A 26,975-nucleotide genomic window follows, 5' to 3' on the forward strand; every position below is an offset into this window, starting at 1 on the left:
AAACTGAAAATTTTAGGAGAAGTTTGAGTCTGGAAATGGCACCTCCTCTCACACTTACAAATTACTTTATGATTTTTTTTTAAACTAGCTTTTCCCCACTGGCACCTTAAACACGCATGAGCTGTAATAATACCTCTGTTTCATGATGAGAAAACTAGAAAGCAGAGAGGGAGCAACTGCCTATGGTGATGGTGCTAGAATCAGAGTCTTGGGAAGAGGGGCAGAGCCTTCCTGACCCACGGAGGCTCCTGCAGCAGAGAAAGTCCAGCTCAGGGCACAGATGCCAGAGTCCTCTGACCCAGCCAACGCCAGTGGTGAACCCCGTGACATCTTATCTGGAGAAAGAACTGCATTCTCAAATCAACCCTAGGAGCAGAGGAAACTCCAGGTTTTAAAGTGAATAAAAGGGAGGGGGTATTTCTTATCTTGACATAAGGATTTTCCATCAAATGATATAAAATAATCTACTCATTTAGAACAATAAACAGAATAATAGTTAGAAAAGATATGTGATGTCTACATGCTTTAAGGAACATGACTATTGCTTAAAGAGAGACGGGCTTGTAAATAAAAAAGAATGGTGACTGCTTAGCTTTTCCTGGGGCTCTGAGGTGAATAGAGTAGGTTTCCAGGGAGCCAGGTTATTTAGTTCACTTTTTAGCACTATCTGCAGCAATATTTCAGAGCAAAATAAGTAAAATATCTGTTCCTTTTCATCTGGCAGCAGCAAAGATCTCAGGGAAAAAAAATAAATAAATAAGAAATATGTAATCCCCATGGTGTAATCCTAGGGTATGGAAACTTACTTCTCTTAAATACCTCCCTCTGGCATAATTGACTTTTCATGTGCATTTTAATAATGATATTTCAGCAGGTTGCAAGCAAGTTTTTTTTTTTTTTTTTTGCTTCTTCTGTTGTTGTTGTTGTAAATTATGGTTTTGGGGGAAAAAAGTGTTATAAATCTAATTACATTTTCACTTATATTAACAAGTCAGCACAATCTTCTAACACATTTACCAAGCAATTCCAATATTTACAGCTGACCTAATTGGTTGTGGGGTAGAAGCAATGTGAAATGTTTTATCGTCCCAGGAGCTGCACATGTGCTGAAGGCAGCTGCTAAGGTATAAAGCTGCCTGGCGACTCTGAAGTTTTGCCTGCCTGGAGTCTGCCTTCACCAGCCAGTTACAGAACGGGAAAGAAAGTGGGAGGGAAAGAGAAAGGGGCTCTAGGGTGGGGAGAAGAGGAGCTTATTAAAGATGTCTTCTCTGAATCCTTTTTTGGCAAGAAAGTATTTTTCCAGTTACTTGGGGCTGCCTCAGACTCAAAAGTTTACTTGCTATTGGCAAGTTTGCATGAAAAGGTATAAATACATGAAAGTCAATAATATCTTGAAGCTAAGTTGAGGCCAACCTTGGCCCTGCTCTTGACTTTCACAGTCAAAGCCCGTGTGGTCTTTAGCAGGGGTCCCCAGCCCCCAGGCCATGGACTGGTTCTGTACCGTGGCCTGTTGGAAACCAGGCTGCACAGCGGGAGGTGAGCATGTTGAGCAAGCAAAGTTTCGTCTGTATTTACTCCCCTTCACTCGCGTTACTGCCTGAGCGCCTCCTGTCAGTTCGGCGGTAGCATTTGATTCCCATAGGAGCAGGAACCCTACTGTGACCTGTGTAAGCAAGGGATCTAGGTCGTGTGCTCCTTATGAGACTCCAACGCCTAATGATCTGAGGGGCAGCTGAGGTGGTGATGCTAACCCTGGGGAGTGGCTGCAAATACAGATTATCATGAGCTCTCTAAATGCAATGCAGTTGAATCACCCTGAAACCATCTCCACCCCCATTTGTGGAAAAATTGTCTTCCACGAACCTGGTCCCTGGTGCAAAAAAGGTTGGGGACCACTGGTCTTTAGGACCCAGGCATGGGTCTAACATAGGTTGGAAATTCTTATATTCTTATGTCATTAGAGAACAGGCTGAAAAAAAGAAAGAAAGAAATCGCTCCTACCAGTTAAAGACCATACTGCTTCATGGGGAGACAGAAACTGGGTCTACCTCTCACATTACCTGAGGTGAGTTCTGCTACAGCTTTGTCACCCCTCAGGTTTAAATGAAAATCTCACTTATTTTTACGTCCTCTATCTTTCCTTTTAATGCCACTGATGTGAACACAGATGCACAATGCCAGTACAATGTTAGCAGAGAGCTGCTTCCAGGCAAGTCTCCAGTCCATGGGTTCAATTATTTTGTGGCCAAGCGCTGTTTTCTGGGTTGTGATGATGGCTAACACTTACTGAGCGCTTACTCTCTGCTAGGAACTTGGCCAAGAGTCTAACGCTCAGTCTTCTCATCAATCCTAGGACATTAGTTGTCATTGTTTAGTCCCTCAGTTATGTCGACTCTTTTGTGACCTCGTGGACTGTAGCCCACCAGGCTCCTCTGTCCATGGGAGTTCCCATGCAAGAATACTGGAGTGGGCTGCTATATCTAAAATGGATAACCAACAAAGACCTATTGGATAGCACATGGAACTCTGCTCAACGTTATGCGCCAGCCTAGATGGGAGGGGGTTTGGGGGAGAATGGATACATGTATATATATGGCTAAGTCCCTTCACTGTTCACCTGAAACTACCACAACATTGTTAACTGACTATAGTTCAATACAAAATAAAAAGTTTAAAGTTAAAAAAAAAAGAACACTGGAGTGGGTTGTTGTTTCCTTCTCCAGAGGATCTTCTTGACCCAGGGATTGAACCTGCATCTCTTTATTTCTGAGCCACCAGCGAGGACATTGGCACCATTTGTTTTACAGATGAAAAGTCTGAGTCACCATCACATGGAAGTCACAGAGTCACTGAGATCTGATCCTAACGCATTCACTTTTGGAGTCCCCACCACAGCCTTGGCAGTGGCGAGCCTCCTTCTTTATCACTCTTGCCTCAACCTGCAAACTAAGATGCCATCACACACAGCAGGCTTCAAGATGTGCTTTTAGATGCACCCAGGAGATCCTTACCAAACATTACCTCGAATAACACCTCCCCATCTGAAATCCCCAAGCTAGGTCTCTGCCCTTTAGTGGAAATCCCTATCTTTGATGAAAGAAAAGGTACCCCTGGGAGGAGTAATAATCGTAAATTTCTGTTTTCGTGAATGATGCAAAAAGCACATCTTGAAGCTTGTTGTGTATGATGGCATCTTAGTTCTCAGGTTGAGGCAAGAATGATAAAGAAAGAGGCTGCCCATGGCCAAGGCTACAGTAGAGACTCTGAAGGATGGCTCAAATAGTAGATATTGATGAAAACAGGGAGTAGCTGGAGACTTTGAGTCCCTGAGCAGAGGTGATGGTGGACATGAAACAGAGAGCCCAAAACACAGAATGAAAAGTCTGTGGCAATCGCCTAAGTTGCATTTCTTTTTCCCTAGAAATGATGCCATCTTCTTAGTCCCTGGATAGTTTTTCTAATCTCAAATAATTTCTTTTTTAATTGGATATAACTGCTTTACAATGGGGTGTTAGTTTGCTGTACAAAACGCTGACTAAGGCTCTCGCAATCGTCAGTCACCCTGTCTGGTTGAGTTAGCTGGTCTTTTACATACGACCCTACACGATGAGGTCTCATCCCCACCTTTTAGGAGATTACAAATATGAAGAATGAAAACATGCAAAAACCAATTACTTAATTCAAATAAATAAATACATTCGGTAATTAATCAGTTGTCCTAGTATTTTTATTACTGGGTCCTGGACTGCTTCCTCATCTTATCCTCTAGCTAAATCAATGGAAATTTCCATACCCATAAGTCCTAGGAGAATTTGACTTCATTTTTCTTAAAACCTGTCCACATATTCACAAAGAGGTTTTAAAAAAGGCCTTTATCCCTCTTTGATTACAGCCTTCTAAGTCAAACAGACAGGGAGAGAAAGACAAGAATAATGAAACGAATATGTTGAATTGTCCATGGCATTACTCTGACACTTTTATGAACCCTAAAGCTATTTTGTCTTCTATTTTAAGTAATAAGAATAAAATATTGTTTGTTAACGTAAAGAACTCATTTATTCAATACATATCTGATGAATTATTCCTATACAGGCAGACCTCAGGGATATTTTCCCATTCAGTTTCAGACTACCACAATAAAGTAAGTATCACAAGAAGGCAAGTCACACTAATTTTTTGATTTCCCAGGGATACAAAAGTTATGTTACTGTCATCTGTTAAGTGTGCAATAATAGCATCATGTCTAAAAGGTGTGCATCCCTTAATTAAAAAATATTTTATTGATACAAAATTCTAACCATCATCTGAACTCCAATGAGCTGTAATCTTTTGCTGCTAGAGGGTCCTGCCTTAATGCTGAGCGCAGCAGATTGATTAGAATGATAGTGATTTCTTAAAATGCAGCAACAACGAAGCATTTCTCTGGAGCAGGCAATGCAGTTTGATGGCATTTTACTCCTGGTAGAACTTCTTTCAAAATTGGAGTCAGTCCCCCCAAACCCTCAACTAAGTTTACTTACTATTCTAAGGTCCTTTCAGCCATCTTCATCAGGAGTAGATTCCTTCTCAGGAAACCACTTTCTTAGCTCACCCATGAGAAGCAACTCCTCATTCATACTAGTCTATCATGGGACTGCAGCAATTCAGTTACATCTTCAGGATCCATTTCTAATTCCAGTTCTCTTGCTCCTTCTACCACATCTGCAGTTAGTTCCTTCCCTAGAGTCTTGAACCCCTCAAAGTCATCCATGAGGGCTGGAATCAACTTCTTCCAAACTTGTGTTCATGTTGATATTTTGACCTCTTCCCATGAATTGTGAATGTCCCATGAATTGTGAATGGCTTTGAGAATGGTGAATTCTTTCCAGAAGGCTTTTGATTTACTTCCCCCAGATCCGTCAAAGGAATCACTGTGTATGGCAGTGACAGCCATACAGAATGTATTTCCTAAATAACAAGACTTGAAAGTCAGAATTACTCCTTGATCCATGGGCTGCAGAGTGGATGTTGTGTGAGCAGGCATGAAGACAACATGAATCTTACTGTACATCCCCATCAGAGCTCTTGGGTGACCCAGGTGCATTGTCAATGAGCAGAAATATTTTGAAAGAAATAGTTTACTCAGAAGTAGGTCTCCACAATGGAGGAAATACTCAGTAAACCATGTGTGAAGAGATGTGCTGTCATCCAGGTTTTGTTGTTCCATTTAAAGAGCACTGAGGGTAGATTTAGCCTAATTTTCATCTAAAAGACCCTAGGATTTTCAGAACAGTCAATGAGATTTGGCTTCAACTTGGAGTCACCAGCTGCCTTAGCCTCTAACAAGAATCAGCCTGTCCTTTGAAGTTTTGAAACCAGTTTGACTTCTCCCCTCTAGCTATCAAAGTGCTAGGGTATCTTCTTCCTATATATATATAAAACTATTTCATCCACACTGAAAATCTCTCGTTTAGTGCATTCACCTTCATGAATCATCTAGGCTAGATTTTCTGGATCTCTTCCTGCATCATCACTTGCTGCTTCACCTCGCACTTTATGTGATGGAGATGCTTCTTTCCTTAAACCTCATGAACTGACCTCTGTTGGCTTCAAACTTCTTCTGCAGGTCCCTCACCTCTCAGCCTTCAGAGAATGGAGGAGAATGCTGGATTAGGCTTTAGCTTAAAGGAATGCTGCAGCCAGTTTGATTTTCTATCCAGACCACTAAAATTTTCTCCATATCAGCAATAAGGCTGTTTCACTTTCTTATCAACTGTGTGTTCACAGGGGTAGTGCTTTTAATTTTTTTCAAGAACTTTCTCTTTGCATTCTCAACTTGACATTTGGTGCAAGAGGCTTGGCTTTTGCCCTGTCTCTGTCTCCCTCACTAAGTTTAATAATTTCTGGGTTTTGATTTCAGGCGAGAGATGCATGGCTCTTCCTTTCACTTGAACATTTAGAGGCCACTGTAGGTTTATTAATGGGCCTAATTTCAATATTGCTGTGTTTCAGGGAAAGGGAGGCCCGAGGAGAGGGTGAGAGATGGGGGGACAGCTGGTCAGTGGGGCAGTCAGAACACAGACATTTATTAGTTAAGTTCACAGTCTTATATGGGTGCGGTTCATGGTGCCCCAATTACAATAGCAGCATCAAAGATCACTGATCACAGGTCAGCACAACAAAATAATAATAGAAAACTTAGAAATATTACAAAAACTATCAAAATGAGATACAAAGTAAACAAATGCTATTGGAAGAATAGCACCAATCCACTTTGGTGCAAGGTAGCCACAGGCCTTCAATATGTTAAAAAAAAAATTAATAAATGAAAATAAAGAGAGAAAAAAAGCAGTATATACAAACGCAGTTAAAGTATGCTTGTCTGTATGGTACTTTGCTGGAGTCTGGCACACTGCTTCTCAAGAAGTCAGATTTTCGCCAACAAATCTGAGACAAGAACTAGAAAGGCACTGTTTGGAAATTCCAAAAGAACGAATCTACTCATTCTTCTCAAATTCTTTTTCTTTTATTCTTTGAAATGCTCTTTCATCTATCTTTGATACTCAGGCTCATGATGCTTCAGTTCAGTTCAGTTCAGTTCAGTCACTCAGTCATGTCCAACTCTTTGTGACCCCATGGACTGCAGCACGCCAGGCCTCCCTGTCCATCACCAACTCCTAAAGCTTACTCAAACTCATGTCCATTGAGTCGGTGATGCCATTCAACCATCTCATCCTCTGTCGTCCCCTTCTCCTCCTGCCTTCAATCTTTCCCAGCATCCGGGTGTTTTCAAATGAGTCAGTTCTTCACATCAGGTGGCCAAAGTATTGGACTTTCAGTTTCAGCATCAGTCTTTCCAACGAATATTCAGGACTGATTTCCTTTAGGATGGACTGGTTGGATCTCCTTGCAGTCCAAGGGACTCTCAAGAGTCTTCTCCAACACCACAGTTCAAAAGCATCAATTCTTCGATGCTCAGCTTTCTTTATAGTCCAACTGACACCCATACTTACTACTGGAAAAACCATAGCTATGACTAGACTTTGTTGGCAAAGTAATGTCTCTGCTTTTTAATATGCTGCCTAGACCGGTCATAACTTTTCTTCCAAGGAGCAAGCGTCTTTTAATTTGCTTAAATATATCATTTCTTGGAGAAGGAAATGGCAACCCACTCCAGTACTCTTGCCGGGAGAATCCCAGGGTTGGTGGAGCCTGGTGGGCTGCCGTCTATGGGATCGCACAGAGTAGGACACGACTGAAGCGACTTAGCAACATATCATTTCTAGATGTGTCTGTGTCTATCTTTATCCTTACCCCAATATCTATACCTATAATTGAACACAGATATATTTGTATCACTGGGTTTTTTTTAACTTTTATTGAGACTTGATGAAGCTACTTATTAAACTTCCTGGCCAAAATACACCCCTGCTAGTGATTCCTATGTATCAATTGAATATCAGTTGAAACGAGGAAGGCGTCTTTAGAGGTTCTAAAACATAAGGCTGGAAACAAGAGCACTGGGAACATAAGAGCTACCTGGCCTCTGAAGAAAGGTAAGTCTGGGAGATAAAATGCTGGCTACTCAGTACTAAGCAGGTGTGGATTTCTAGAAGGCGATGTGAAATCCTACAGTAAGGGAATACTCAATAAGCGTGTACGAAGGAAAGAAGCAAAGAATGCTTCTGATTTACCAGTGATGGGCCATATTTTATGTAAACAGAGAAGTCTGTGCTTGTCTAGAGGGAAAGTTATTTTAAAAGCTTAATATGGACAAAAGGGAAAAAAGTACCTACTCAGATAATCTCACTTGGTTAGCTTTGCAGAAAGATCAGAAAAGGTGTGGAGAGAGAAGAATCACATATAGTGATTTGTATCCAAGCTCCTTCCCTTGGAAAGACCCTTAAAGCTGGTCCTCAGCAGGAATTCAGACACCACTGAGGTTAAAAGATGGCATTTCTCCTGTCTGGATCATCTGAAGCACAGAATTCAATAAATGTGAAGAGCTGAGACTAGAAAGAGAGGAAGGGCCCAGCTTCCTTTCCTAATATCAGTGTGTGTGTGTGTGTGTGTGTGTGTGTGTGTGTGTAAGGGGCATGGTACCTGAAAGTGAAAAGTTGTAGGGACAGACATCCCAGGAGCCATGGCGGGCAGAGTATGCACTGGTCATCCTGATGGACTATAATTTGCTCAGAACCTGAAGGCTGCCATGGGATTAGCTGGAAGACCCTGGGAAAGAGCAAAGGAAGGAGCTGGAACCGCCATGGAAAGAGTGTTCTGGAGAGGACATGGTGAGCAACGAACAGACTTGGGCAAAGCGAAGTGAATATGCCCATGGGAAGCACCACATCACAGACCTTCGCTGGAAACCCTGATGACATGCTCCGCTGAGCTGATGGTCTTGGCTGGTGGGCCATAGACGGTGCATGAAATTTGGGAAGATCTTAAACTTCAAGCCCTCTCCCCTTGAAGGAGAAAAAAACTAGTTGCAAAAGCATGAAAATCTACCAGCCAGAGAAATGAAGGCAGAGGGAAGTGGGAGGGGGAGGGGAAGAATCACAGCAAAGGAACCCTTTTTCGCTTGCTCAATTTTTGCTACAATCCTCACAACATTTCAATTCGGTTCTATTGTTATCTCTGCTTTACAGATGAGGAAATTGATGGAGGGCTCAAGCCTGCCGTGGGGCAATGATCACTTGCCTTAAAGAGCTAAGGCTGGGCTGAACATTTGGATAAAGAGAGAAAAAATAATATGCATGGCCTCTGATATCTCTAAAAAGATATGGAGAGCATGAAGACAAAGCTGACACTATTCATAAGCCCTTAGCCACAGGTTTCTCAGAGACAAAATGGAAAGGGAAGTTGTGTGGAAACTTGGATTTCACCAGCATCTGTGAGATTTGAAGGTGGCAGACCCAGAAGGAGGGCTTCTATGGAAGGGCCGATAGTCCCAAAGAAAACGAACCTTTTCATTAGAATTGGCCTCCTCTCCCGACCCAGATCCATCACACACTGCTTGAAAATTTCCACCTCTTCTTGTTTCAATGATTAGCTATCTATCTGTGTCCACTTGTGTTTATAAACACCCAACTTTTAAAGATACTGAAAGACTTAGTGTGGTTATTCTGCTACTAGTCAGTCACAACTAATAGGAGTTAGTTGTATCCCAATGTTTTCTTTCTAATACCTAGTCAAAGCCAGTTTTCCTGAAAAAGTGGATTTTGATAGAGACAGACAATAGTCAATATTGGGTTTGATCCCTGGGTCAGGAAGATCCCCTGGAGGAGGAAATGGCAACCCACTTCAGTATTCTTCCAGGAAAATGCCATGGACAGAGGAGCCTGGCAGGCTATAGTCCATTGGGTTGCAAAGAGTTGGGCACAAGTGAGCACGCACAGACATCATAGTTGTCCTGTGCAACAGTAAAGTGGACAGAACTCTCCTAAGCTCACCCCAGTGGTGTGGCCACGGGAAAGAAATCAGAAGTGAAGGCAAAGGACATCCAAGAGGGATTGGTATGCATTTCTATTTATCACCACATTGTGCATGGGTCTCATCTTTTCACCCTGAAAGAAACAAGAGGAAATATTTACCTTCCCCCTTCTCAAATCACATGACCCCTTGGTTTAAGGCCAGTTTCCCTGGTACCTTGGCTGGGAAAGAATCCGCCGCAAGGACGCAGAACACAACTAGTGTTTGTCTATTTGCCCAACAAACCATATTTAACCACCATCTATTAAACAGACTTTAGCGTGCTAGTCTGAGATCTGAACTGCTACTTATGACTTTGCTTACTGTTGCTTTTTCTGTGGGGAAAGAAAGACACCAGGGATGCAATGAAATATTGAACTAAAACTTTTGAGTATGTTAAGGCTGTTTGAACAGCCTCGAGGACTAAGAATAGAAGATAGTATTTTCTGAACTTACCAGAAAACCCACTGGTGGTCTGAAGATTCCATCTTTAAAAACACCAAGCCCACTGTCAGCAAACTTATAAATAACTGTATGCTGTTTTGGAAATGTGCATTAATACTACTGACACATCAAAAATTGCATCACAAAAAAAACACATCACAAGTTGCACCCATCACACATTTTGTATTATTTCCCCAATAATGCCTACTCATCTCTATTAGGCCATCAAGTCTATTTTACCACTCGTGGTTGTTTCCCAGGACATATTTTTGCTAGTTTTCTGGTTGGAATTATCTTTGCCCTACAAAAAGAAGAACCACAACAGAAACCAGAACCCAAACCAGAAAACGAAACCCACTCTATTTTATAGTCCTAAGTGGGAACAAGATATGTTGTTGATCCCATTAACACTGGATTTCAAAAAACTGAATTGACCACTCCCTTGATGAAATATCACAGAAAATTTACCCACAAATGGCATTTATCTATTGACATGCAAACAACCATCTATTCAGCAGTGTGGCTTTGATCAGTTTCTTAAGCTCCGTAATTCATGAGAATTTGTCTTGCTTTTTAATTAAGAGGTGGAAGATGATTAAGCTCTTTAGAGATAATCTGGATGGGACACTATCACTATCCTTGACCTTCTTTAGACGTAATCAGGAACCCCCAGTCATATAGAGGGCTGATGGGTCCAGTCTGCAGATGGACCAGGCCATGTGGACCAATTCTCCTTTTTCAAAAAGTGGGGACATATGTATACCTATGACTGATTCACATTGATGTGTGGCAGAAACCAACCCTACATTGTAAAGCAATTATCCTCCAATTAAAAATTAAAAACATTATTGGAGCATAGTTGATTTATAATGTGTTAGTTTCAGGTACACAGCAAAGTAATGTACCACATCTTTTTTACCCATTCCTTTGTTGATGCACATTGAGGTTGCTTCCATGTCCTGATTATTGTAAATAGTGCTGCAATGAACTCTGGGGTACATGTTATCTTTTTGAACTACGGTTTTGCCCAGGAGTGGGATTGCTAGGTCTTATGGTTGTACTATTTTTAGTTTTTAAAGGACTCGCCATACTGTTTTCCATAGTGGTTGCACCAATTTAAATTCCCACCAACAGTGGAGGAGGGTTCAATTTTCTCCACACACTCTCTAGCATTAATTGTTTATACATTTTTTGATGATGGCCATTCTGACTGGTGTGAGCTGATATCTCATTGTAGTTCTGATTTGCATTTCTCTAATGATTGGTTAAAATTTTCCTTTTAGATGCCTGCTTTACACCATTTCCTTATTTATCACAGACAATAAAGAAATTAAAGACAATGGGGAAGACATCCATGATTCTGTCCTTAGAGCTGCGTTAAAGAATGGTGAGAAAAGTCAGTGAAACTCAATAGCTGAAATTGGATTTTCTGTGGGTTCTCATTATCCATGACTTGCCAATCCTCTCGTATCACAGAGAAGACACAGGAAGAATAAATGAAAGTGTAAACATGGTTGGAGCATTTTATGTGTTGTCACATATGTTGTCTTTACAGTCACAAAACACTTTTCAGATTGGAATTATGTTTTTGTAACAACTTTGCGTTAACACAAATGTAACATACATGAATATATTCACACATGGGCAATACCAACAACCAAGAGTGCATTCTTGAGAAATCTGAGACATTGTTCCTCACTCCATCATACATTCCCACCTCTAGTCAAGCTACTCAGACACGGAGGGCTCCATGTGTTCCCCTGACTTGCCCGTGTCATGTCTGTCACAGGACTAGAGATCCCATGCTATTATCTTTCTCCTGATCCCACCCCACTTCCTACAGGAAACACCCTGCAACAATCCACCCAGCCCCCATTGACCTCTTCCTCCTTGACCTCTTGCCAGAATCATCAGTATAGCCCTGGAAGCGATGCTGCCTTATTTGCCTCAAATTAATTTATCCGAATGCATCTGGTATACCCAACTAGGTTTCCTGGGGACTAAAACATGATTTCTGCATCTAACAACACACCCAGCAGAGTGCCTACTGAGCACACAGAACTACTCACTGCATAGTGCATTACCAACCATTTCAAAAGGAAAAGGGGGGCATTCCCCAGCAGTCCAGTGGTTAGGACTTTGCACTTTCATTGCTATGGCTCTGAGTTCCAACCTTGGTCAGGGAACTAAGACCCTGCAAGCCATGTGGCGAGACCAAAAAAGAGAATTATCTACAAATGCCACCGCTAGCTTGTGAATGAGTAAGGCAAAATTCCTGAGATTCCATAGACTCTTTCCTCCAAAAAGTCTGTAATCCTTTCATGTAGATTACCTCACTTAGGTTTCAGAAAATCCTGGAATAGAGGCAATAGCATAGAATAGAAGAACAGAGAATGTAATTTCTAGACTTTTATATGCCTCTCAGAAAGCACACCACTGAGAGACGGCACCTTTGGGCCTCAGACGTCTGACACCTGCCTCACCTGCTGGACAGGTACAGCAAAACCTGTTAACCAGACCCATCTATCCAGAACCCTCCAGTAAACAGAAACCAGACGCCTCATGCATTAAAAGAAAGACGTGGATTATAGCAAAATAAGATCAAGGATTTATCTCAAAATCCACATCCCTGGAAGGCTCTGTACCTACCATGTATGCCGTCCAATTTCATACCCAGATACAAGAACTGATCGTTGCAATAATATGGAACATTTAACGAATGCTTACTCTCAGCCAGGAATCCAGTAAAGTGTTTTAAATACCTCATCTCATTCAGTCATTACAAAGAAGCTCAGGGTCTTCATCACTACTATACTCACTTAAATCAGAACTGAGACACCAAGAGGTAACGCGACTTGCTCAAGATCACACAGCTCAGGACCACTGTTTGGCCTTAACACTGTGTAATGCCACAGCACAATTTCTATGCTCTGAAGAAAATGTAATATTTACTCACAGCTGATGACAATTCTCAATCATGAAAGATTTTCCTGGTATATTACAGCTACTAAGTTGAAACGTTGCCAATATGCTACAGAGTTATTTACAATAAAATCAGGGGTGATAGAACTTTTATATCACCCCTCTATTTAAAAATTAACTAAACAGATCGCACACTCTTCACCTACAACCCTGAATTCAGCTTATTCAGGGTTTTCATGGACTAAAGAGATGTAGGAATTTGAGTAGGGGAGGGAAAATTTATTGGCCCTATTTTGCAGACCTAAAACCGAACACCATCATCAATTTGTGTCTCACATCAATTTGCTCAAAATAAAGGGTTGGATTAATAACAGGAAAAAAAAAAAAAAAAAACCTGGGAAAGAGCTGAAATCTTGCCCCGACACACATTTCCAGAGTACGTAGGGGTGATCTGAATGAAAACCAGGTTCATAACCTTTGGTTGTCATTGGTAAAAATGATTGGAACATTGTTCCAATATCACTCCCAATAGCTAAGTGATATTGGGAGAAGCTGTGATGCATTCATGTTGGTGAGGAACAATTGCATTAGTCAGGATAGGAGCTGATAAAGCTAATATCTTATTTAAGTCAAATTTTTGTTGCCCAGCGATTCCTAAAAACTGATAGGGAACCAGGGTTCTCTGAGGTGCTTACTTGGTAGTAACGCTCAAGCCGCTATAGAAGCTCATATGTGTTTCTGAGTAGGGGTCCTGGGGTCCACAGTATTCCTCCTGGCTGTCTCTCATCACCACGACCGTTGTCCCTGCAATGGCAGAGCCATCTTGGTGAGTTGGCATAATACCCCTTCATTCTGGATTATTCCTATTGACTGAGACAGCTCTACATCCTTGACTAGGGAGAGGCTGAGAATTTCAAACTATAGTCTAATTCTAAGAGGATGGTTAGTAGAGAGCTCTTTAATTTTCCTCTGCAGAGTTAAAGAGTGGATGAAAATGATTGTGAAGGTGTTACTACCATATGGTCTGTTTAAAATAAGTACACGTTGTGTACTTTCTTATCCATTCTGCACCTTTGTAATCCGTCACTCCTCCCATCTCACCCCAGAATGTAGCGTTGGGGAGCCTTCTGCTGCTAGCGCGGTCTGCAGTTACGAGGTGCATGCTAAGTTGCTTCGGTCATGTCCAACTTTTTGCAACCCTATGGACTGTATGCTGCCAGGCTCCTCTGTCCATGGGATTCTCCAGGCAAGAATACTGGAGTGGGTTGCCATGCCTTCCTCCAGGGGATCTTCCCCACCCAGGGATTGAACCTGTGTCTCTTACATCTCCTGCATTGGCCGGCAGGTTCTTTACCACTAGCGTCTCTACAGGCTCTAAGAAGAGATCTCAGCCAAGTCCCCTTCTCACTCCCCAGATACTGGTCAGGCTGAAATTCATTGTCCTCCAGTTTTGCCTCCTTTTACTTCATTTTTCCTTCAAGGCTTCCTTTCTTATTTTTAACTTTGAAGGATCTTGATCTTACACAGGATATGTTGCAAAACATGTGTGAATTTTGACATCTGGAAACAATACAAAAGCAGATCACCTTCTCATCTGCAAAATGGGGATGAGAAGGGGGCTACAAAGGGTGATTGAGGAGGATGAACGCACGGACGGGTGACATGTAGTCTTTAGATGAGCCACAGGAAGCTGCTTGGAGATGGAAAAAGCAAAAACATGACATGTGAGCCATGACTCCTTCCTGCACCCACATGTTGATACTCTATTGTACCCCTCTTATTCCAGAGCAGAGATTTAACCTAGGAATCCTTTCAAAGCGCTGGGCTAGGAAGCCATGCTTGCTCAATAAGAATTGGCACTTGGTACTGTGATGAAAAGTAACATTCTAAAGGATGCTTTGGAAGTTAAATGCTTTTCTTTCATGATTCAAAAACCCTGCATGATTTGCTTTCCTGAACCTGACTGCCAGATGATCAGAGAGGGGGACATTGCTTGGGAAGAAGTTATCACGGAGATGGACAAAGTCAAAGAAGAGCCATCATGGCTACTCCTCCGCGGCCGCCCACCTAAGTGGAGAAAAGATACACATTTCCTCCTGGAAATCTAAGACTCTCTCTGTACTGAGACTACTCAGAATGCAGAGTTCCTCTGGGACAATCCTTTAAGCCCGCACCTCACCAGGTTTGGGACAGTGGCAGACAGAACGAGCCACAGAAATATTCTACTATCCTTTTTCTTTTGATATAATTCCTTCTGAGCCATTTTAATCTACAGAAAATATCAACCGAGTCAAAACACACTTTCGAAAGAAGAAGGACCTCCTTTGCAGATGTGATCTGTCGGCTTAAATCGGCAGTAATTGCGTCATACAGGTGTGCTAACAGCCAGGTTTGGAATAAGATCGCTCCTGACTGTAATCCTCAGAAAGCCTTCACTTTACATATGGAATTTTGATGGGGTTTTGAAGTTGACTCATGTTTCCTTATTCTCTGTTAACTTTTTTTGCCCTGGGCGGGAAAGTGGCTTAGGAAGGGAACTTCTTAAGAAATATCTGAGCGAGGACTAGCGTTTTACCAACCGTCAGCCTTTCAAGGCTAGCCGGCTTAGGGCTCCTGAGAGAAAGTGAGCTGTGGAATGTAGAAGGCAACAAGCCGAAACTGGCCGGAGAACAATGGAACTTTCGGGAAGTCTCTGCTTTCTCAGAGCCTGATTCTCCAGCAGATGATGTGTGCCAGGTATTAAAAAAAAAGGTGGGAGGAGGGTGGGCGGGTTCAGTGAGTACTAGGTATGGACCTCTCGAAATTTCTGCTAAATAAAGCTTTGACTCTTCCCTTGTGTCCTTCGGGATAAAACCTCTCCTTAGAATACATAAATGATTTGCATAATGCTGGCAGCTTCCTGCATGGATGTAGCGGCTGGAAGGCACAGTCTGCCTGAGAATGGGTGGAGTCTCTGGCTGGGTGCTGCTGGCTCCGAATGGAAAACCACTGTTCCACACGATCTCTTTGGTCCCTTCATCTCTAAATTCTATAATCATAACGGATTTCAGAAAAGGAGTCTGAAGAAAGTGTCCTCACTTACCAGAGGAGGCTGTTAAGAATGTGCAACAGTCTATTACTGCTTTTCTCCCCAGTTTCTTCACTGCTTCAGACATTCAGAGGGCGAGAGCTCAGAATAAAATAAAACTAGGAAGCAAACTCCCCTTCTCTCAAAGAAGTAGACAAGCAACTGAGTTTTCTCTGATTTCATTTTCTCAGAAAGTTTGACCACTTGATTTGTTTATATTTTAATCTATCTACAGCTGACAGTGTGGAAAAAAAATTATGCTTTCATATTTTAGGCAAGGGAAAATGAAATGAAATTTTGCCTAACGCTCTAAGCTAAAGGCTTATTATGACTTCTTCTCTATGGATATTCCAAAGAGGGTTTCCTTATAAGCATTAGACATCAAAAAAGACACGGCAGCTAAGATATCTAAGACCTGTGGGTGACTGAACCAAAAAACAAAAGCCCTATGTAAGGCCAGCATATTGATTACCTTTCTCTCTTCTTCAAGAAATGATTCCTTGAGAATGACAGCCGACCGTTCTCCTTTCCTGGCACACACGATAGAACTACCTTTAAAAACATGCCCCATACATGACTTCCATGTTGAGAGCAATCATTTTATGCCTTTCTATCTCCCTCAAATCGTACCAGAGTCCCAGTGAGTGAAAATAACTTCTGCCTTATTGGCTGATTCTGAATCTGCTCCAGTCTACTCAGTAGGTACACTGTTGGAAAATTCTGCAATCTACCAGTCATTGGGACACACCTAAGAAGTGATACCAGGTCTTCCAGACAAGAAAAACTGTTCTTAGGAGTTGCAGTAGCAGCAGGACAAGCGATCAAGCTCATGCCTTCCTCTTGCAAAAGGAGGGATAACATTCATCCATCTTTGATTTTTTATTTATATATCTGTTTATGATCAAAACTTCAAGAAGATTATTATAGCTATGAAAGATGGCATGGATTGGTTTAAAGAGAGGCTAGATACAGGGAAAGATACAGCAATGATGCTGTATCTTGCTAGATACCTTACTAGATACAGCAAGGATGCTGTCGTAATCATTGGGGTAAGAAATATGGAGAGGGCCACAGAGCAGGTGGAGATGGACACAGAAGACTGCAGAAAAGGCAGCCCTACAGCCAACTGCAGGATTGGCCACAAGAACAGTGGCGACTGTCATGAGTACAGGAACACAAGATATTGGTGTGTGGTCTTGGTGGGCTTTTATCAGGTTGTTTTCCATTTTACTGGGATTAGGTGGACATATGATCCCTGACCCTGCTTTAGAGATGAAGAACCACTTAGGAACACCTGTGCTCTCTCCTGCCCATAGCCATTGGTGCTGCAGGAGATCTTGGACAACTTTTAGCCAAGCTAGAGAGATGAGCTGCTTGACTCATTACAGGGGTAAGAACTCAAGCTTCTGGGTTTGGAATGCCCATCCCTGGGGAACACTGGCTGGGCTGACTCCCTTCTTAAAGAGGTCAATTAGTATGGGATGAAGATGAAAAAAGCGACCTGAGGCCAGATCTAAAGAAAACTGTGAAGTAGGATAAATTCAAATTAGGGCCTCCTGTTCAAAACATCATTTTTACCTCTCCCCGGGGGCTTCCCTGGTGGCTCCGAGTGTGAAGAATCCGCCTGCAATGCAGGAGACCCGGGTTCCATCCTTGGGTTGGGAAGAACCCCTGGAGAAGGGCATGGAAACCCACGCCCATATTCTTTTCTGGAGAATTCCATGGACAGAGGAGCCTGGCAGGCTATAGTCTATGGGGTCACACAGAGTTGGATATGACTGAGCAACACTCACACTCCACACTGCCTGTCCCTGGCTCCACTCACACCTTCTTTCCAATTTCCTCTTCATCACTCCTCTCTCCTTTTTGGCGACTCCATCATGAACATTAACATTTTAAGGAGGAATATAAATTAGCTCTAGAGGGTGGCGATTAGGGGAGTTCGGACACGACTTTCCTTAAGCCCTCTCTCTCCAGCCTATCTCGTCCAGAGAATCCCGTGTGCCCCTCCCTGCCCTGGATGAGGACCACTGTTCAAAAAATTAGGTATTAAGAGAATTCAGTGCTGAAATGGCGGGCAGTGAACTGCATAGCTGGGGTTGGGAAAGTTTCTGCCCAGTAACGTATCTAATTACATAGGATTCTTCCTGCTCTGAGGGCTGGTCCTACCACAATCTTCATGCTCTGAATCCAAAAGAGATCGAGGAATGGGTTTGAATAAGTATCATCAAAAAAGCAAGAAAGTTCCAGAAAAACATCTATTTCTGCTTTATTGACTATGTCAAAGCCTTTGACTGTATGGATCACAATAAACTGTGGAAAATTCTGAGAGATGGGCATACCAGACCGCCTGACCTGCCTCTTGAGAAACCTGTATGCAGGTTAGGAAGCAACAGTTAGAACTGGACATGGAACAACAGACTGGTTCCAAATAGGAAAAGGAGTACGTCAAGGCTGTATATTGTCACCCTGCTTATTTAACTTATATGCAGAGTACATCATGAGAAATGCTGGGCTGCAGGAAGCACAAGTGGGAATCAAGATTGCCGGAAGAAATATCAATAACTTCAGATATGCAGATGATACCACCCTTATGGCAGAAAGTGAAGAACTAAAGAGCCTCTTGATGAAAGTAAAAGTGGAGAGTGAAAAGTTGGCTTAAAGCTCAACATTCAGAAAACGAAGATCATGGCATCCGGTCCCATCACTTCATAGCAAATAGATGGGGAAACAGTGGAAACAGTGGCTGACTTTATTTTTTGGGGCTCCAAAATCACTGCAGATGGTGATTGCAGCCATGAAATTAAAAGATGATTACTCCTTGGAAGGAAAGTTATAACCAACCTAGACAGCATATTGAAAAGCAGAGACATTACTTTGCCAACAAAGGTCTGTCTAGTCAAAGCTATGGTTTTTTCCAGTGGTCATGTATGGATGTGAGAGTTGGACTGTGAAGAAGGCTGAGTGCCGAAGAATTGATGCTTTTGAACTGTGGTGTTGAAGAAGACTCTTGAGAGTCCCTTGGACTGCAAGGAGATCCAACCAGTCCACCCTAAAGGAGATCAGCCCTGGGTGTTTATTGGAAGGATTGATGTTGAAGCTGAAACTCCAATACTTTGGCCACCTGATGTGAAGAGTTGACTCATTGGAATAGACTCTGATGCTGGGAGGGATTGGGGGCAGGAGGAGAAGGGGACGACAGAGGATGAGATGGTTGGATGGCATCACCGACTCAATGGACATGAGTTTGGGTAAGCTCCGGGAATTGGTGATGGACAGGGAGGCCTGGCGTGCTGCAATTCATGGGGTCTCAAAGAGTCAGACACGACTGAGCGACTGAACTGAACCAAGACGTCTCTGCCAATTCTTATTTCATCTGAATTTCACTGGTGAGCAAAATAATGAGATTCCTTCTGAGTTTGTGTTCCCCTGGGTTCTGTGATTATTTCTATGTGTGTGTGCATGCACGTGTGTGCCAAGTCGCTTCAGTCTGTCCGACTCTTTGCGACCGTTTGGACTGTAGCCCACCTGGCTCCTCTGCCCGTGGGATTCTCCAGGCAAGAATACTGGAGTGGGTGGCCATGCCCTTCTCGAGGGGATCTTTCCAACCCAGAGACTGAACTCATGTCTCCTGCATTGAAAGGTGGGTTCTTTACCACTAGCACCACCTGGGAAGCCCCTATCTTACATGCAGTACTTCCTATTGGCCAGGAACAGGTCTTAGTGTTTTCAATATTAATATATTCAATTTGTATACTCTTTATGTACTAATACTCTCACTTAACCCTCTGAAATATATAATATTGTCACCAAAAGATTATTTACAGAAATCTAAAGCATGCTGAGAGCTTAAATAATTTGCCTCAAGTCACACAGCTAAGAAGTGATCAATGCAGAACCGAGCGTTCTTAACCACCACATGCTTGCTGCCTCTCTCAAATGTTGGAGTTTGAACTTAAGGGGAGGACCTCTGGTATGATTCTATTCAGAAAAAAATGGAGGAGGGATTATAAATCACAGAACATCAGAACTGAAACGGCCAGAGTGGTGATGAAGACAGCTGAGTTTGGAACGGAAGATGCTGACATCCCAAAACCTGATGTGTCTCTTCTAAAGCATAACCAATCCGTGGCACAGCTGTGGTCAGAATTCAAGTCTTTTGAATTCTCATTGAGTCCAGCAAGTGGAAGGGCTTCCTTCCCAGGAGGCGCCCATGCAGGAAACATAAGAGATGTGGGTTCGATCCCTGGGTCGGGAAGATGCTCTGGATGAGGGCATAGCAACCCATTCCAGTATTCTTGCCTGGAGAATCCCCTGGACAGAGGAGCCTGGTGGGCTACAGTCCAAGGGGTCAAGGTTACAAAGAGTCAGTCGGACACTACTGAAGTGACTTTGCACGCACACACGTGTAGGAGGTTGAAGGAGTTGATAGGGCTGAGTGAGCTTGATTAGCTCAATGAAGAGAGAATTCTGCAATGGGAGTGGACCGGGCATACACCTCATCTGACTCTGAAATGTAAAATATTCAACCTGAAATCTGTCCTAACTTGAAGTCAGTAAATTTTCTCTTTTGTCATCTATTGGTACATTCCTAAGTCCTTTTAGAAAGTTTAGTCTCTGGGAGAATTTCCAAGACATTATCATGATTTTTAAATATATAAGGCCTAGTAATCGCCTTCTACAGTGATGTCCTCTCTGGCACATTTTTGGTTGGAACTCTCCAGATTCATGTTCAAATTCAAGTCCACTCCCCTGACTGGCCAGCCCCTGAGTGTTTAATGATACTCTGCTGCCACCGTCTGGCAGACTGAAGTAAGAACAGCTAGCTCACTCACTGCCTGTTATTTAAGAATCTTGGTACCAGATTTATGAGACTTGTCCTGGATTCAGTAGAAGTGGTGATGGAGGAATAGTAGGGAGCACGAAGAAAAAAAATGATCCTATTGTGAAAAGAATGAAAGGTTCTGGGGAAGATCAAACATTAGATTATTAACTGAAAGGTGTACTGATTCCCTAGATACTATAAATTACATGTTATAGAAGTGGATGAAATTTGGCATATCTACAAATATGAAGGCATAGCCCTTTTCTTTACACCAAAATCTCTCCAATTCATACTAGAGCACTTAACTTCCTGCTTTGCTACTGCTGCTGCTGCCAAGTCGCTTCAGTCGTGTCCGACTCTGTGCGACCACATAGACGGCAGCCCATCAGGCTCTGCCGTCCCTGGGATTCTCCAGGCAAGAACACTGGGGTGGGTTGCCATTTCCTTCTTCAATGCATGAAAGTGAAAAGTGAAAGTGAAGTTGCTCAGTCGTGTCCGACTCTTAGCGACCCCATGGACTGCAGCCTGCCAGGCTCCTCCATCCATGGGATTTTCTAGGCAAGAGTACTGGAGTGGGGTGCCATTGTTAGAATACAATAAAACACACTTAAAAGACAGATAAATAAAGGGGAAGTTATTCAATTTATAAAACACTTTTTGTTTTTCAAAATGACTGATAGCACTGCATGCATATAAGTGTGTATAACTGATTTGCAAAAGTTTGATTCGTACAATGTGTTTACAGGGATATGTCTACCTCATGAAACCATGCTGAATTTTCATAAGGGATAAAGATACTATAATGAGATGATACGCAATGTATTTTTTTCTTACTCACACCTCTTTAATCAGATATTTCTGTACTCAGTCAGACTCAAGCATTGCCTTAAGAATGATTCATATTGTTACAGAAGGCAAAAGAGTCAACGTTTAACCTTTGAACCCCAAACAGGCTCTTGAAGTCCTTTTGATTAACAGTGTTCTTTAGACTTAAGTGTTCAGTTGCAAATTCTACAGGTAATGGAGATTTCATGAAATGACACAGGAATAGTTTCTCTCTATACCCAATACCGTCTAAGGTTTTCTAGAAAAAATCCAAAAAGTCAGAGAAAATAAACAGGATTAAGATAGAGCCTTTAGGTTAGAATGGAATCAGAAAAGATCCATGAAACTGCTCCTCCATGAAACAGGAGTAACTAGTGAAAATCAAAACAAACACACACACACGAGCCCATTTAAAGTCTCTGGAAATTGTCTAGCAGGCATGCAGCAAATGAAGGCAATTTATTTTTAAAAATTATAACAAATCCCACAGTGTAAAGAGACCAAAAGAACATAAGGAATAAAAAGACTAGGAGTATAGGGAAAGGTTGTGTCATGTACGGATGTGAGAGTTGGTCCATACAGAAGGCTGAGTGCTGAAGAATTGACCCTTTTGAACTGTGGTGCTGAGGAAGACTCTTGAGAGTCCCTTGGACTGAAAGGAAATCAAGCCAGTCAATCCTAAAGGAAATCAACCCTGAAGATTCACTGGAAGGACTCATGCTGAAGCTGAAGCTCCAACGCTTTGGCCACCTGATGCGAAGAGCCAGCTCATTGGAAAAGACCCTGATGCTGGGAAAGATTAAGGGCAGAAGGAGAAGTGGGTGGCAGAGGATGAGATGGCTGGATGGCATCACCAACTCAATGGACATGAGTTGGAGCAAACTCTGGGAGATAGTGAAGGACAGGGAAGCCTGGCATCCATGGGGTCACAAAGAGTCAGACACAACTTAGTGACTGAACAAGAACAATAGGAAAAGGAGGCTTTGCAGACCTCAAGACCGGAGGCTAAAAACTACAGTAAGGTATCAAAAAGTCTACAAATAATAAATGCTGGAGTGGGTGTGGAGAAAAGCAAACCCTCCTACACTATTGGTGGGAATGTAAATCGGTGCAGCCACTATGAAGAAGAGTATGGAGGTTCCTTAAAAGACTAAGGATCCATCAATCCCACTCCTGGTCATATATCCAAAGAAAGCCATAATTCAAAGAGATACCCACACACCAATCTTTACAGCAGCACTATTTACAAGAGCCTAGGCATGGAAGCAAACTAAATATCTGTGGACAGAAGGACATATAAAGAAGATGTGGCCAATATATACCATAGAATATTACTCAGCCATAAAAAAGAATAGAATAATGCTGTTTGCAGCAACATGGGTGGAAAGAAAGAAAGAAAGAAAGTGAAGTCGCTCAGTCGTGTCCGACTCTTCGTGACCCCATAGACTGTAGCCTATCAGGCTCCTCTGTCCATGGGATTTTTCCAGGCAAGAGTGCTGGAGTGGATTGCTATTTCCTTCTCCAGGGGATCTTCCTGACCCAGGAATCGAACCCAGGTCTCCCGCATTGCAGGCAGAGGTTTTACCATCTGAGCCACCATGGGTGGACCTAGAGATTATCACACTAAGTGAAGGAAGTCAGACAAAGACAAATATTACATGATCTCACTTATAGGTAGAATCTGGAGGGGGAGAACGTGATATAAATGAAGTTATTTGCAAAACCGAAATAGAGTCACAGACATAGAAAGCAAACTAATGGTTAACAGAGGGGAAAGGTGGAGAAGAGAGATAAATTAGGAATTTGAAAGTAACATACACAAACTACCGTATTTAAATAGATAAAATGAGGACCTACTGCATAGCACAGGAAACTATACTCAATACTCTGTAATAGCCTATATGGGAAAAGAATCTGAAAATGTGTGTGTGTGTGTGTTTGAATCACTTCGCTATACACTTGAAACTAACACAACACTGTAAATCCATTATACTTCAGTAAAAGATAATTTTTTAAAAGAAAATTCTATCTGGGAAAAAAAAAAAAGTCTAGTAGCTATGGCAGGGATGATGGATCTCAGCAAGGAACAACAGAAGGTGACCTAAATCCAGGAGGAACAGTCGCTCATTGCTGATGCAGAGGCCACGGAAGCGGACAGTTACAGAGCTCAGGAGCCAGTAAGGATGCTCCTGTCCACGGGGCTTAGCAAGTTTACGCCTGCATTCAGAGAGACTACCACTCGGGAGAAGAGAAGAACCTTAGAGAGAAGAAGAATCCTGACAGGAGATTCAAATTCTGAATTAAATGCTCAAACACTGGGAATTAACCTAAACCATCTTTAATGTACCTGAAAGAGACTAAATTTTCAACCAGAAGGGACTAAATTATTGTGAGTTCTCGAGGTTAACCCTTCCTTCCATTAAGTGGTAAGGGTTTGCTGGTGAGCTATCCCGTTCAATTTGAGTAAAGGGAGAAAGTTTCATTTCCTCATTACTGTGTTAGAATGAGAAAATTTTACTCTCCTGACAATCTGCAAAGGAACAGAGTCCTCAGGGAACGGTTTTGTTCCCAGCACTAGAAGAAATGATAACTATGCCCTGTGACAGAGCTGCTAGCTAATGCCACAATGGCGATCATATACTGTGATATAAATGTTTCAGTCAGATCATGTTGTACACCTTGCTGCTGCTGCTGCTGCTAAATTGCTTCAGTCATGTCCGACTCTGTGCGACCCCATAGACGGCAGCCCACCAGGCTCCTCCGTCCCTGGGATTCTCCAGGCAAGAATACTGGAGTGGGTTGCCATTTTCTTCTCCAGTGCATGAAAGTGAAAAGTGAAAGTGAAGTCGCTCAGTCGTGTCTGACTCTTCGCAACCCCAGGGACTGTAGCCTACCAGGCTCCTCCATCCATGGGATTTTCCAGGCAAGAGTACTGTTGCATGTCAAAGACATCTTAATAAAATTAAAAAAAAAAAAAAAGAAACGGTCATGAGGGGCCGCACTTACGGCCCACCAAGCAGTCAAATAGAGGCTGAACTTTCAGACTAACAGTAGGGAAATACAGAGAGAAAAGTCAACAGGCTCATCGCCCGTGTGCCTGGGACCGAGTTGGGAGGAGGCTGCCTCTGGCTGTGTGACCTTGGATAAAATTAATGCATCTCTTCCAGAGCTCATTTGTCTAGCCTGTGAAGGGGTTGTACTAGAGAACTAGAACTAGTGAGGTTTCTTCCAGCTCTAAAAGACACATTCTCAGGTCTGGGATGCCCAGTGGGGAAGTGTCTGTCTCTTCTTGGCCAAGTTCAAGTGAATACCTTCTTTGAAGAGATGAAGCCCCGCCCCTTTCTTTGGCCACACCCCCCGAAGCTGGGCTGAGGACACAGAAAGCGCACTTGCCTGTCGCGCGTCGAGTTTTGCTTTTGCAGTCACATTTTTCAATTAGCTCGGGAGTCTGCACATCGCTGTGACAGATGGCACAGTAAAAGAAGGCTCTGGACAACGAAAGCAAATCAAGAATGACTTACGTGAGGTTTCACGCGGAAGCAGCACGGGGCTGACTCAGCCCGTCTGTCATTAAATTGTATTTGCTTTAGGGCTTTCTCCCCGTAAAGTGATAAAAAAAATTTTTACCTTTTGACATCCTTTGCAGATTCAGCGATAAAGAACCCTAGTGTGTTCTTACGGAGCTTAACTTGAGCAGGTGGATTTAATATCAGCCCGCTGGAAACAGAAAATAAAAATACAGTAATTTCCCTCTCCAAATTCTGGGGCAATATCTGTTTTTACCAATGGATTCTCTAAGTTGCAGAGTTAACAGGACTCAATCCCCTTTTACTGCAGGAATTTACAGTAGAAAATGGGGATTTGATTGCATTTAATTGATCGATTGCTGACAAATATCCTGAGAGGGAGCCAGGTCAAAACTCAGTACCTGAGCTGCATACATTCCCTGGACTATGCCCTGAATCAGAAACGGTCAAAGCAATGCAGATGCAGGAAGCTTTGCTAATTAGAGATATCCAAAGCCAAAGAGGCCAAGGCCGCACAGTTGCTAGTCTTACGGTCATTCTAGTGGTGTACATACATCATTAGGCCTTTTGCCCTTTAGATTATCTATTAATAGCTGGATTCAAAAATTCCTTTTATTGGCCAGTACAATTTTTAAACTCATGTCTTTGACTTCACTTTTGTCTTTGACTTCACTTTCATCTATCTTGATTGTAAGATTTTTGAAAGCAGGAACCACATGAACTGTTTCTATTTCTGCACCACTTGAATATTTTGATTTTCTGTTTTCTTATGGTTTGGGTGTTTGCAAACACTGTCTTATAAATTTCAACCATAATATTTTTTGATGCGCTACTCCATTGTGACTATCTGAATTCCTCAAACTCTCCCTGTTTGTCAGGCTCTCCCATTTTTATTTCCTTTAATTTAGACCTCCAATATGGTTAGGTCTTATAACCCTGTGCCTTCCCTCACTTTGTTTGTACATGATCAAAGTTCTCCTTTCCTCCTTTAAAACACACCCTTCCTATCATATTCACAATGGAAAGAGGTCAAGTCTTCATTTGGGCAAAACTTAAGTCTGTTGTTAAGATATTCCAAAGTAATGTGCAAGTATGAGAGCCTTACAAAAATAAAAGAGCTTGTGCAACAAAAGCTCTTCAGATCTATGCCGAGAGTAAAAGATGCTGAATAGCTGTGTTCAAGTAGATTATTATATGAGACCCTGTGTGGCGCTTTCTCTGAGTACTGACTGACTAACACATTCACGGAATGATTGCTTTTAAGCCTGAAAAGCATGGATTGTGCCTCCCCTGCTCCAATATCATGGGCTGATGTCCACCCCTCAAGAAGCATATGCTCAAGTTGCATCTTAATATGTCCTTTTTTAAAGGCAGGGTCCTCTGAACTCAAATTGAATACTTAGTTATGAAGATTCTGTTGTGATAACTTCTCTGGTTGCGTTCGCAAGAAAAGGTGAACTTTTTCCAAAGACTTGCCCCCGTCTTCATGAATCACGACAAGCTGCTCTGTTAGAAAATGCTGGCTCCTGGAACAGACTCAGGAAATTCTCTAACTGGGATCTGATCCAGCTTTACCGCTTACCAGGTGATAAATTATTCCCCAAGACAGACTCTGAGGATTACCCAGGGCTTTTGCCCATCCTAGAGCCTACTCAAGTGTATCAATTAGAAAAGAAAATAAAAAGTGAGGAGAGATAGGTTTCCCCTAGTTTTTCAATATACTTGCCTAAAGTGCAGCACTGAGTTGCCCTGCTTTTATTCTGTGTAATGACTGGGTGGATTTAGCACAGCTAGGTGACCAGAAGAGCTCCGATCACGTATGTGCCCAGACTGAGTTCAGATTCTCCTTTGCCCCTTGGGTGTGGTGCGAGCTTGGGAAAACTATTTACCTTTTCTTAGCTCCTCCTCCATAAAA

At 42.4% G+C, this 26,975-nt stretch overlaps 1 protein-coding gene across 1 annotated transcript in view; it reads right to left on the reverse strand.

Moving 5' to 3' along the window:
• The window catches only part of KCNU1 (potassium calcium-activated channel subfamily U member 1), a 152,901-nt gene that overhangs the window by 59,393 nt on the left and 66,533 nt on the right, over positions 1 to 26,975 (reverse strand). The window contains exons 17-19 of the mRNA XM_044933170.2: positions 25,161 to 25,250; positions 24,927 to 25,021; positions 13,512 to 13,620 (exon numbers count right to left, since the gene is read on the reverse strand). Coding sequence (XP_044789105.2) covers positions 13,512 to 13,620; positions 24,927 to 25,021; positions 25,161 to 25,250 — 294 coding nt within the window. The remainder of the gene's footprint in view (positions 1 to 13,511; positions 13,621 to 24,926; positions 25,022 to 25,160; positions 25,251 to 26,975) is intronic.

Source organism: Bubalus bubalis, chromosome 1 (assembly GCF_019923935.1).
Source record: "Bubalus bubalis isolate 160015118507 breed Murrah chromosome 1, NDDB_SH_1, whole genome shotgun sequence".
Taxonomy (NCBI): domain Eukaryota; kingdom Metazoa; phylum Chordata; class Mammalia; order Artiodactyla; family Bovidae; genus Bubalus; species Bubalus bubalis.